This window comes from Tremella mesenterica (genome assembly GCF_000271645.1).
Source record: "Tremella mesenterica DSM 1558 unplaced genomic scaffold TREMEscaffold_23, whole genome shotgun sequence".
Lineage (NCBI taxonomy): Eukaryota > Fungi > Basidiomycota > Tremellomycetes > Tremellales > Tremellaceae > Tremella > Tremella mesenterica.
The window spans coordinates 99,709-112,749 of record NW_006711247.1 but is presented as its reverse complement, the minus strand read 5'-3'; the positions used below and the strand labels follow the sequence as shown (position 1 = coordinate 112,749).

Below are 13,041 nucleotides of genomic sequence, written 5' to 3'. Positions count from 1 at the left end.
TGAATTTGCGCTTCTAGGTATTACCATGATGGTACTGCTCTTTATTTTGCGCAACGACCTGTCAACCAATTGAGCTACAATCGACACCTGTCATAGAGGCTACCGCAGCGCACTCTGCTGCGAAGAGATTGCACCATTTCAGTCAGTAGGTCAAGAGACATGAGGCAATTCGTGCTGGAAAAAGCGAAAAGCGTCTAACATGTGAATTTGCGCTTCTAGGTATCACCATTAAGGTACTGCTTTATAATTTGCGCAATGACCTGTACACCAATTGGGCTGAAATCAACACCTGTCATAGAAGCCACCGCAGCGCACTCTGCTGCGAAGAGTTTGCACCATTTCAGGCAGTAGGTCAAGAGACATGAGGCAATTCGTGCTGGAAAAAGCGAAAAGCGTCTAACATGTGAATTTGGGCTTCTAGGGATCACCATTAAGGTACTGCTTTGTATTCTGCGCAACGACCTGTCAGATGTAGAAAGTAGAATGCATAAAGGGAACAATATTGACAGAGGTCAGATATGAGACGAGGGAATACTCGGAAATAGCAATAGCGCTCGAATGTGGCAGTTAGCTGATTGTACCATTTTTGACACCCCCACTCAAGCGGATCTGCCACATACGCCTAATAGCTCCCTCAGTCTATCAAATGTATGTGAAGGAAGAGCCTTTGTCAACAAGTCAGCCATATTCTCTGCTGAGGGAATATGTGACAGAGAGACAGTGTTATCTTCAACTTTCTCCCGAATATAATGATGTCGCAGGTCAATATGTTTTGTCTTGTTATGATGAACCGGATTCTTGGCAAGAGCTATAGTTCCCGCATTGTCATTGAGAAGTTTCAAAGGTTCTTGACCAAGTCCAAGTCCCAAATCATCCAAAAGTTGCCTTGACCATACAGCTTGGCGTGTAGCATCTGATGCTGCCATGTATTCCGCTTCTGTTGTTGAAAGCGCAACTGTAGGCTGTCTCCTACTTTTCCAAGCAACAACTCCACCATAAACTTTAAAGACATATCCAGTGGTTGATCTTCTAGTGTCCAAATCTCCTCCCCAATCTGCATCTGCAAAACCTAAGGCAATGTGGTTGCTATTCTCTTTGTTAAAGGTGAGACAAAGATCAGAAGTACCACGGATATAACGAAGTAGGTGTTTGACCGCTTTCCAATGTGAGTCATTCCATTTACTGAGAAATCTAGATAAGAGACTTGCTGGGCAAGCAAGATCAGGTCGAGTTATGGTTGAAGCATAAAGAATAGCCCCCACTGCTTGGGCATATGGGTAGTGTTTTGCTTCATCATGTTCTTCATCTGTTGCAGGGATTGGACGAAATCCAGAAGGTAGAGGAGTCTTTGCAGGATTGCAATCTTTCAAGTCAAATCTTTCAAGAAGTGATTCAAAATAATGTTCTTGGGACATGAACAGTTTGTGATTTGATCTATCCCGATGAATGTTGAAACCAAGAAAGTATCCAACTGGACCAGAGTCTGAACACTCAAATTCTGAATTAAGTGCCGCTTTGAAGTTGTCCAACATAGTCCGATTGTTACATGCGATGAGTTGATCGTCGACATGTACAGAGAGCATGAGGATGTTATCTCCTTCACGCTTTGAATAGAAACAAGGATCCGCTTTTGTAGGAAGTAATCCTTGAGACTGTAACCAGTTGTCGAGTGCTTTGTTGAAACATCTTGGTGATTGTTTCAAACCATAAAGCGACTTGCGCAACCAGAGTACTTTGTTTGCTGGGATGTTGGATCCTTCTGGTGGTTGCATGTAGATTGTTTCTTCCAATTCCCCATTCAGGAATGCCGCTTTGATATCCACTTGGTCACATTCAAGATCAAAGTGGTTGACAATTGCCAGAAACACTCGAATTGAATCTTTGTGCGCAACAGCAGCAAAGAGTTCATTGTAGTCCAATCCTTCCACTTGATTGTAACCTTTTGCAACAGAGCGAGCTTTGTAGGTAGATGGTAGACCAGTTTCTCCGTCTATCCTGCGAGTATACACCCATCTTCCCGTTAAAATGCGCATTTTTGGACCAAGTCCACAACTTCCCAGACCTTGTACTTTTCCATTTTTGCAAGTTCTTCATCTGTAATGCATACGCCTCAAGGGTGACGTGCACTAAGCTCTTGTGCTAAAAGATCCAATGCTCAGCTCATAGTATGAGCTGAGACCCTTTATAAACCGCTTGTGCTGCGACCGAGATTTGAGATTTATGACAGGAGCCCCCCCTCAAGGGCTGATGTCCCAGCAGCCAGCAATTTCTGAACCAAAAATCCTCATACAGATTTTCCCATGACAAATTAGATCCCAGAATGTGGCACTGCCACAAGCCTCTGTGTGCCACAAAGAAGTGGGTTCGAGAATGTGCACACACAGGGAGTTGAACCCTGGTCATGGTGGAGCTGAGCATTCTGTAATGCATACGCCTAAAGGGTGACGTGCACTAAGCTCTTGTGCTAAAAGATCCAATGCTCAGCTCATAGTATGAGCTGAGACCCTTTATAAACCGCTTGTGCTGCGACCGAGATTCAAGATTTATGACATCATCCATGCTTTTTCTCCAACATTCCCATTCACCTGTATTTTGCGCTTCTCGATAGGAGTTGGGTAGATTTGTGGCGGCAAGTGCATGAGCTGCAAGACTGAATGAGTTATCATCATCATGGAGGTTTAGTTCATCTGAACTTTCAGATGAGGAAGAGGGTTCTTCTTCTTGCAAATTCTGCGCAAGTTGTCGTTGCGCAATTGCATTCTGACGTCTAGGATCACGTTCAAGATTTTGTAAAAACTCTTGATTCTGTGCGTTTCTTTGCTCCTCAAGTTGCTCAAAGAGAGTTCGTATGCGCCTCAATGGCTGAGCTTCATTTCGGTTGATTTCGTCTTGTGGGCCTTGCGCAATGTCATTTTTAATTTTTTCAACTCCAATTGAGATTGTTGTGAATTTTGAATTTGCTTTTTGAATATGTAAATCCCTGCGAGACGGATCTGACTGATTTTTACGGTGAATATCTGCATCACTACCAATAATATGTGGTTTAAGTTCTAGATCAGAAACTTCAGGGACTTCAGAGAAATCTGATTTTGTAGCAAAAATGACATCTCTTGTTATCCAAATCTTTTGTGTGACAGTGTCCAAAATGCGAAAGTTGTTTGTACCTTCTTGGTAACCGAGTAGTTGTCCCTCACGATAGCGTTGCGCAAGTTTATTACTTTGTTTATGATCACGGTGGTAGACTTTACACCCAAATGGTTGAAGATGAGAAAGTCGCTTTTCGCTTTTGTACCAAATGTCATCTGGAACTTGTCGCTTTGGACCACCAGGACACCGATTGCGCGTATAAGCAATGTAATTTGCCGCTTCTGCCCAGTACTTAGCAGGAAGCCCAGAATGTGCCAGGACTGTGCGAACTCCATTGAGAATTGTAAGATGAAGTCGTTCTGCACGTCCATTTTGTGTATGCGCATCTGGAGGTACTTGGATGTGTTGAATACCATGTGTTGCACAAAAGTTCCTCATTGCCATAGAACTAAACTCTCCACCATTATCAGAGCGAAGTGTTTTAACTTTAGTCTCAAGTTGTCTTTCTACTTTTGCAATATGGTATTCTAATTGCGCAAAAGCGTCTGATTTGTGTTTGAGAAAGTAAATATGTACTTTTCGGGTGAAGTCATCATAACAAGATAAGAAATAAAGCGCTCCACTAAGAGATGGAGTTCTGGCTGGTCCCCACAGATCAAGATGAATGACTTGTAGCGGTTCAGTAGCACGAATTTCGCTTGGAATCGATGGTAATCTCCTCCCTTTTCCAATTACACAACTTCTGCACTGGAAATCTTTTGCATGAGAGTTTGTAAATTCACATCCTAACCGTCCTGACTTTGACAAATTGATTAAAGCGCCAACATTAAGGTGTCCAAGGCGCTCGTGCCAGTCTAGGAGTAGGTCAGTTGTGTTTGCAACATTTGCAGAAGGAGAACTTGCTTGTTGTAGTAGATAAAGACGATTTTGTTTTTGCGCAGAGAGTAGAACTTGGTGATTCTTGCAGAAAGTTGCAATTCCCTTTCTAAAGCGCCATTCTGAATCTCCCCCATCTTCTGATGCACCCACAGACAACAAATTTCGGTCCAAACCAGGTACTAAAAGTGTGTTTGGAAATTCTACGCCGTTTATAACTAGTACCAGCTTGTGTACATGGTAGAATAGCAGAATTTCCGAATTTTACGCGAGTTGGAGGGATGGAATGGATTGACAGAAGCGAATTTTTGTCATTACACATGTGGTGTGAAGCGCCAGAGTCAACCACAAACATTGACTTCGATTTTTCAGCTGAAAAAGCGATGGGATCGTCTGCAGTAGCAACTGCAGTGAGAAAAGCGCTAGCATCGGAAAGATAGGCAATATCGGCTGTCGCTTTTGATTCCTCTGTTGCTTTTGCTGCTTTTAAAGCAACATTTGCGCTTTTAAAAGTTTTCCCCTTGTTTTTGAAACAGTTTTTGGTAGAATGACCAGTTTTTTGATGAATAGAACAGTATTTGGAATGATCTGCTGGTGGAAATCGATCAAATGGTTTCTTAGAGTTGTTGAAAGTGTTGAAAGATGATTTGGAGCGAAATTTTGATTTCGCAAACATTCCAGTTGCACTTTCTCCCTCAGTTTTCCTCCTACTCCATTCTGCTTGAACTCCAGCCTGTACTTCGCTTGAAGATAGCGATTCTCTAAGCCAAAGCGTCTGTTTAAGCGTTGTAAATGACTCTGGAAGCGCCAATGTCATAGCATAAGCTAACATTTTGTCTGACAAGTTCTCCCCAGCCGAATTTAACTGTGCATGTGCACTGCGCTGTGCTGCAAGCGCAGGCATTGGATCCTCCCCTTCTAAAATCGTTTTTCGAGCCATTTCTTGAAACAGCGCAGCTTGCCTGGCTCCAACAGCTGCAGAGTACTGTTTCTTGATCTCCTCCCAAAGCGATTTCGGATTTGGCGATTTCCAGTCTTTAACATCGGATGGCAAAGCGGATGAGATTGTTTCTGAAAGCGATTGAAATATGATAGAGTACGCTTTTGCACTTTTCAGACGTTCTTTGATGTTTTCCTTATCTTTCAAGTCTTTAGAGGGTGGTTTGTTGTTGATATACGGTAGTAATCCCTTGCCCATAAGTGTGGTAGCGACATGAGCTTCCCATTGCGCATAATTCTCGCTTCCTCGCAATTTCACAATTTTTACTTTTACTTCGGTGTCAGATGAGTCAGACATCTTTCGAGGTTGAATATCTCGATAACGAATCGAGGAACAGAGCTGATTTTGGATGTGGTGGTAGACGCAATGTGTTCCTAAAGGTGTAGTAAAATCCAGCCCAGTCGGTTCGAAGTGGACCAAGTAAAACGAGAAAGACAATATTTGCGATTATAAATTTGGATTGTGGTGTCAAATTTACCAAATCCAGATAACTTTGAAACGACTGATGCTACAATGCTGAGATCGAGGATGGTAATAGACGCAATGGTAGCGGATGTGTGGGTGAAGTAAGAGGACTGGAGGTGGAGTATTGATTGAGATAATGGAAAAGCGATATTTTCCAAATGTAAATCAGCTGAAGTTCAAACAACGAGGAATAGACTCTCACAGTGACTCAGCTGATTGTGAGGCGCGCTTGGTATGTCCTAGGACTCAGAGGCGCGCCACTGGGGTGTCCAGATTTGTCTACACCGCTGTATCTAAGGCGATACACAATGCACCTCCCACAATAAAGCAGGTCCGGTTTTAGGAACAAGGAGAGAGTAATGAATGAGAGAAAAAGCGAAAGTGTGGAAGTGGTTTCGACTTTTCACCTGCGCTTCTGCAGGACTTGCCTTCACCCCCAGCCGAGAGCGTCGATACTGATACCAGAGGCTTGTTGTAAAGCGTGGATTTGAGGAATAAGAGAAGCGATAATTTAAAAATGTGATGAGGGAATAAGGAAAAGCGAGTTTTCAATTCGTCAAATTTCGCTTTTGTCGTCAACCCGTGATCCAATCCCAACTTTGTTTTTCGTTATGAACAGTTGGTAGTTGCGGACAGGATCCGGTGAAGAGATTTGATAATTCCGATAGGAATTGATGAAATGGGGTTAAAAGCAAAATTTTGGAGTTGTAATGAAGTGATTGAAATTTTCGATTTTAATTTTTGATCTCCTGCTTTGACCTCTGCTCCGATTTACGATTTGATTTCAAATATAGATAGAGCACGGTGAAAAAAGTGTAGGAAAGACAGAGAGCGATAAGATTGGTGGTAATTGGGGAAATGAGAACAAGAGGTCGAATTCGAGATTCAAATGATGAAGTTTGAATATTCAATCTTGTAATTTTGCACTGCTGGTTCAACCGTTCCACGAAAATCGATTCCGTTTGATGATCTAGAGAGCGCGCAGTGAGGCGGTTCGGGAAATGTTAAGAGCGTTGGAAGTGGAGCAGAATTGAGGTGAAGAGGATAAAAGGTCGCTTTGTGGGTGTAGAAGATGTCTTATTATTGCTCACAAAAATTCTGACTTTGTAGTTGATCTCCTGTCCCCACCGCTTTTGCAAACTTCAATCTCTTTCCCGTTCTGATAATCTCCCACTGTCCCCTTTCTTATGATCCAAAGAGCGATGTATTTCGTTTAGAATTGACTGAGTTGTGTTGAAAAAGCGATTTTGCTGGTAAAAGGAGGGATATTACAGTCGAAAAGTTTCACTTTCGATCTATCTCGCTACTTGTGAATGTTGTTGGTCTACTTTTTTCGGTAATGGTGGACACAGTGACGCTCTGTTCAGATCCAAAGAGATATCGAGAATCAGAGCAGTATTGGAGGAGATAGAGTGAGAGTGAGAAAAGCGATTTGAAGCGAAAAACAAAATTTTGAGTTGAGTTGATGATTCTACTGATAGTTCTACTGATTCTAATGCTGGAGGGACCGCAGGGGGTGTCGGGAGCGATTAGATAGCGTCTTAAAGAAGTGATTCAGGCTCATAACCTGTCAGATGTAGAAAGTAGAATGCATAAAGAGAACAATATTGACAGAGGTCAGATATGAGACGAGGGAATACTCGGAAATAGCAATAGCGCTCGAATGTGGCAGTTAGCCGATTGTACCATTTTTGACACGACCTGTTGACCGATTGGGCGACAATTGACACCTGTCATAGAGGCCACCGCAGCGCACTCTGCTGCGAAGAGTTTGCACCATTTCAGTCAGTAGGTCAAGAGACATGAGGCAATTCGTGCTGGAAAAAGCGAAAAGCGTCTAACATGTGAATTTGCGCTTCTAGGTATCACCATTAAGGTACTGCTTTGTATTCTGCGCAACGGCCTGTTGACCGATTGGGCGACAATTGACACCTGTCATAGAGGCCACCGCAGCGCACTCTGCTGCAAAGAGTTTGCATCATTTCAGTCAGTACGTCAGGAGGTATGAGGCCATTTGTACTGGAAAAAATCGAAAAGCGTCTAACATCTGAATTGGAGCTTCTAGGTATTACCACTAAGGTATTACTTCAAATTTTGGGCAACGACCTGTACACCGATTGGGCTACAATCGACACCTGTCATCGAGGCCACCGCAGCGCACTCTGCTGCGAAGAGTTTGAACTAGTAGTATTTGTTACAGAAGGGTCACCCACAATTGAGCAGGTCCAAAGCATCCTACATCCACATTGACATACACCTAGGTAGGTCACGTGACCTAGATCGGATATGTGGCTTACCTACAAGTGAATATGCTGCAGTCAGATAGTTGCTCTGTGTTAGATGTGTTGGGAATAGAGTAATTGGTAACTGCCACATTGGAACGCTATCTCTATTTCCGCATATTCCCTCGTCTCATATCTGACCTGTGTCAATATTGTACTCGTTATGCATTCTACTTCTACATCTGACACTTTTAGGTATTGCTTTGAATTTTGCGCAACGACCTGTAGCCCAATTGGGCTACAATTGGCGCCTGTCATATAGAGGCCACCGCAGCGCACTTTGCTGCGAAGAGTTTGAACTAGTTCAGTCAGTAGGTCTGGAGATATGAGGCGATTTGTACTGGAGAAAAGCGAAAAGCATCTAACATCTGAATTTGAGCTTTAGGTACCATTAAGGTATTACTTTGCATTTTTCGCAACGACCTGTACACCAATTGGGCTGAAATCAACGCCTGTCATAGAAGCCACCGCAGCGCACTCTGCTGCGAAGAGTTTGAACTAGTTCAGTCAGTAGGTCTGGAGATATGAGGCGATTTGTACTGGAGAAAAGCGAAAGGCATCTAACATCTGAATTTGAGCTTTAGGTACCATTAAGGTATTACTTTGCATTTTTCGCAACGACCTGTACACCAATTGGGCTGAAATCAACGCCTGTCATAGAAGCCACCGCAGCGCACTCTGCTGCGAAGAGTTTGAACTAGTTCAGTCAGTAGGTCTGGAGATATGAGGCGATTTGTACTGGAGAAAAGCGAAAAGCATCTAACATCTGAATTTGAGCTTTAGGTACCATTAAGGTATTACTTTGCATTTTTGGCAACGACCTGTACACCAATTGGGCTGAAATCAACGCCTGTCATAGAAGCCACCGCAGCGCACTCTGCTGCAAAGAGTTTGCACCATTTCAGTCAGTAGGTCAAGAGATATGAGGCAATTCGTGCTGGAAAAAGCAAAAAGCGTCTAACATGTGAATTTGCGCTTCTAGGTATCACCATTAAGGTACTGCTTTATAATTTGCCCAACGACCTGTACACCAATTGGGCTGAAATCAACACCTGTCATAGAAGCCACCGCAGCGCACTCTGCTGCGAAGAGTTTGCACCATTTCAGTCAGTAGGTCAAGAGACATGAGGCAATTCGTGCTGGAAAAAGCGAAAAGCGTCTAACATGTGAATTTGTGCTTCTAGGTATCACCATCAAGGTACTGCTTTGTATTCTGCGCAACGGCCTGTTGACCGATTGGGCGACAATTGACACCTGTCATAGAGGCCACCGCAGCGCACTCTGCTGCAAAGAGTTTGCATCATTTCAGTCAGTACGTCAGGAGGTATGAGGCCATTTGTACTGGAGAAAAGCGAAAAGCATCTAACATCTGAATTTGAGCTTTAGGTACCATTAAGGTATTACTTTGCATTTTTCGCAACGACCTGTACACCAATTGGGCTGAAATCAACACCTGTCATAGAAGCCACCGCAGCGCACTCTGCTGCGAAGAGTTTGAACTAGTTCAGTCAGTAGGTCTGGAGATATGAGGCGATTTGTACTGGAGAAAAGCGAAAAGCATCTAACATCTGAATTTGAGCTTTAGGTACCATTAAGGTATTACTTTGCATTTTTCGCAACGACCTGTACACCAATTGGGCTGAAATCAACACCTGTCATAGAAGCCACCGCAGCGCACTCTGCTGCGAAGAGTTTACACCATTTCAGTCAGTAGGTCAAGAGACATGAGGCAATTCGTGCTGGAAAAAGCGAAAAGCGTCTAACATGTGAATTTGTGCTTCTAGGTATCACCATCAAGGTACTGCTTTGTATTCTGCGCAACGGCCTGTTGACCGATTGGGCGACAATTGACACCTGTCATAGAGGCCACCGCAGCGCACTCTGCTGCAAAGAGTTTGCATCATTTCAGTCAGTACGTCAGGAGGTATGAGGCCATTTGTACTGGAAAAAATCGAAAAGCGTCTAACATCTGAATTGGAGCTTCTAGGTATTACCACTAAGGTATTACTTCAAATTTTGGGCAACGACCTGTACACCGATTGGGCTACAATCGACACCTGTCATCGAGGCCACCGCAGCGCACTCTGCTGCGAAGAGTTTGAACTAGTAGTATTTGTTACAGAAGGGTCACCCACAATTGAGCAGGTCCAAAGCATCCTACATCCACATTGACATACACCTAGGTAGGTCACGTGACCTAGATCGGATATGTGGCTTACCTACAAGTGGATATGCTGCAGTCAGATAGTTGCTCTGTGTTAGATGTGTTGGGAATAGAGTAATTGGTAACTGCCACATTGGAACGCTATCTCTATTTCCGCATATTCCCTCGTCTCATCTCTCACCTCTGTCAATATTGTCGTTTCTCTTTATGCATTCTACTTCTACATCTTACAAAAAGGCCCTCATTCAACGCGCAATATCGTCATTTTTGCTGTTTGGTTCTAACTTCCTTCAGACTAATCCAATCCTCAATATTTCTTTGGATCCAGAAAGAGCATCATTGCTTCTACCACAGCTGACCAGGACAGACCAAGAGCATTACCAAAACAGTTGCTTCATCAGAAGTGAACATTTTTGGTTCTCAATGTCACCCATGCAATGCGCAATATTGTCTTTTTCGCTATTCGGCTCCCACTTCCATCAGACTAATCCAATCCTCAATGTCTCTTTGGATCCAGAAAGAGCACCACTGCTTCTACCGAGGCCAACAAGGACAGGTTGACAGTTCCAGCAAAACAGTCGCTTCATCAGAAGTGAACATTTTTGGTTCTCAATGTCACTCATTCAATGCCCAATATTGTCTTTTTCGCTTTTGGGTTCTAACTTCCTTCAGACTAATCCAATCTTTGATATCTCTTTGAATCCAGAAAGAGCATCACTCCTTCTACCAAAGCTGACAAGGACAGACCAAAAGCATCAGCAAAGACAAAAGATTTATCATAAGTGAACATGTTTGAATTGTAATATCACTCATTCAACGACCAATATCGCTTTTGGGCAAAAACTCGCTTAAGACTAATCCAATCTTCAATCTCTCTTTGAATCCGGAAACAGCATCACTGCTTCCACCACAGCCAACAAGGACAGGCCAACAGTTCCAGCAAAACAGTCGCTTCATCAGAAGTGAACATTTTTGGTTCTCAATGTCACTCATTCAATGCGCAATATCGTCTTTTTTGCTTTTTGGTTCTAACTTCCTTCAGACGACAAGGACAGACCAACAGCATCAGCCAAACCGTCGCTTCATCAGAAGGGATGCAGATTGGGAAGGAGATTTGGACACCAGAAGATCTACAACCGGTCATGTCAATAGAGTTCATGGTGGAGTTGTTGCTTGGAAGAGCGGAAGACAACCTACAGTTGCACTTTCAACAATGGAAGTGGAATACATGGTGTCTTCAGATGCTACAAGAGGAGCTGTGTGGTTGAGACAACTTTTAGATGATTTGGGACTTGGACTTGGTGAAGAACCTCTGAAACTTCTAAACAATAATGCTGGAACTTTGCTCTGACCAAGAATCCAGTTCATCATAACAAGACCAAACACATTGACTTGCAATATCATTACATCTGTGAGAAACTTGAAGACAATACACTATCTCTTGGTCACGTTCCCTTGGCTGAGAACAGTGCAGATTTGTTGACAAAGGCCTTGCCCTCAATCTTGTTTCCACAGAGTTTGTTTAAGCGTTGTAATTGACTCTGGAAGCGCCAATGTCATAGCATAGGCTAACATTTTGTCCAACAAGTTTTCCCCGGCCAGATTTGACTGTGCATGCGCACTACGCTGCTGTCACAAGACCAACTAACCAGCATTGGGACGATATAACAGTGCCCTTCAGAGGCAGCGGTCTAAACCACTGTGCTAAAAGGCCTATTAACCGGCGGTTACTGCATACCGCCGGTCGCTGGTTAAATACCCAACCCATACTATCACTATCACTATCAAACTAACTTGTCACTTCGTGACAGCTGCATTGCAAGTGCCAGCATGAGATCCGCCCCTTCTGACATTGTTTTTTGAGGCATTTCTTGAAACAAAGCAGCCTGTCTTGCTCCAACGCCTCAGAATACTGTTTCATAATCTCCTCCCAAAGCAATTTCGGATTTGGCAATTTCCAGTCCTTGACGGTTGCAGGAAGTGAGTGCTGAGGAAATTGTTTCTGAAAGCTATTGAAAAATGATAGAATACGCTTTTGCAAACTTAAGTTGTTCCTTGAGCTTTTTGGAGGAAAGAGACGGTGATTTGGAGTTGATATAGGCTAGTAGACCCTTGCCCATAATTGTTGTAGCGATATGAGCTTCCCACTGCTCGTAGTTTTGCTTCCCTTCAATTTAACAACTTTTACTTTGATTTCATCTTCTGATGTGTCGGACATTTTGTAAATGCAGATAACGTCTGAAGTAGCAGTCGGAATAGGGGGAAACAATCGGTGAAGATAGTGGCACTAAGGGACCAATTGTGTGCAAAGTTGTAGGTTACAAGTCAAAGAATTGGCGGAGTTGTGTTGAAAACATTATTTGCAAATTCTGTAGATGATATTGGTGTTTGCAATTTTTAACTTTGTTGATAACTCAGGAATGAATGGAGCGATCTTGATGGAATTATTGCTGGTAGTAGACGCAAAAGATTTCTATTGTTGTAGTAAAATTCAGAGTAATTGGTTCAGTATTTTTCAAGTAAAACAAAAAGGATGATATTTGAGTTTTCAAAATTTGGTTGTGATGGTAAATTTACAAAATTGCGATAACTTCAAAATGAAAGCAGCTACAATGCTGAATTTGTCGGTGGTGATGGTTTCACAAACTACGTCGTGACACCTCAATTATTCCACCTACAATGACCCTCCCTTGGCCATCAAATCCCCTATCACGTCTTAACCTCTTTACTCGACACGTAACTCAGGACATCTGAAGACCAAGTACGGCAAAGTTAGACAGAGTTAGGTGAACTAGGGACAATGGGAGCAGAAGTGCGGCGACCATGCGCACAGTTGTAAAAGGCAGTGGCCCCCGGCGCCCGGCCACTCTCGGACTGTACTGCTCCACCTTTGTGAGATCTCCCGGACTGGCCTTTGTCGAAGGTATCGGAGATAACACACGTATCGGAGATAACGTCAATTTAGTTCCGTAGACACACACACACACACACACTCTCTCTCTCTCTCTTCATGCATTCCATCATCACCCAACAGCCTTCTCTTCACCGCATCATCTCATCGACTCATCCCGCCGCGTAGCGCCGTTTGCGTGCTTTGTTTGTTTGTTTGTTTGTTTGTTTGTTTGGGCTGCTACTGTGCAAGGTCGCGTCATGTCACATCTCGCCCA

The 13,041-nt window shown here is 43.4% G+C and overlaps 1 protein-coding gene across 1 annotated transcript; it reads left to right on the top strand.

The window, feature by feature from the left end:
• Positions 1–5,448: 5,448 nt before the first annotated feature.
• On the top strand, positions 5,449–6,235 carry TREMEDRAFT_57982 (uncharacterized protein; the record flags this gene model as incomplete). The annotated part of the gene is made up of 1 exon (XM_007008482.1): positions 5,449–6,235. A coding segment is annotated over exon 1 (199 nt), but the record flags the coding sequence as incomplete, so codon positions are not given.
• Between the last annotated feature and the right edge of the window lie 6,806 nt (positions 6,236–13,041).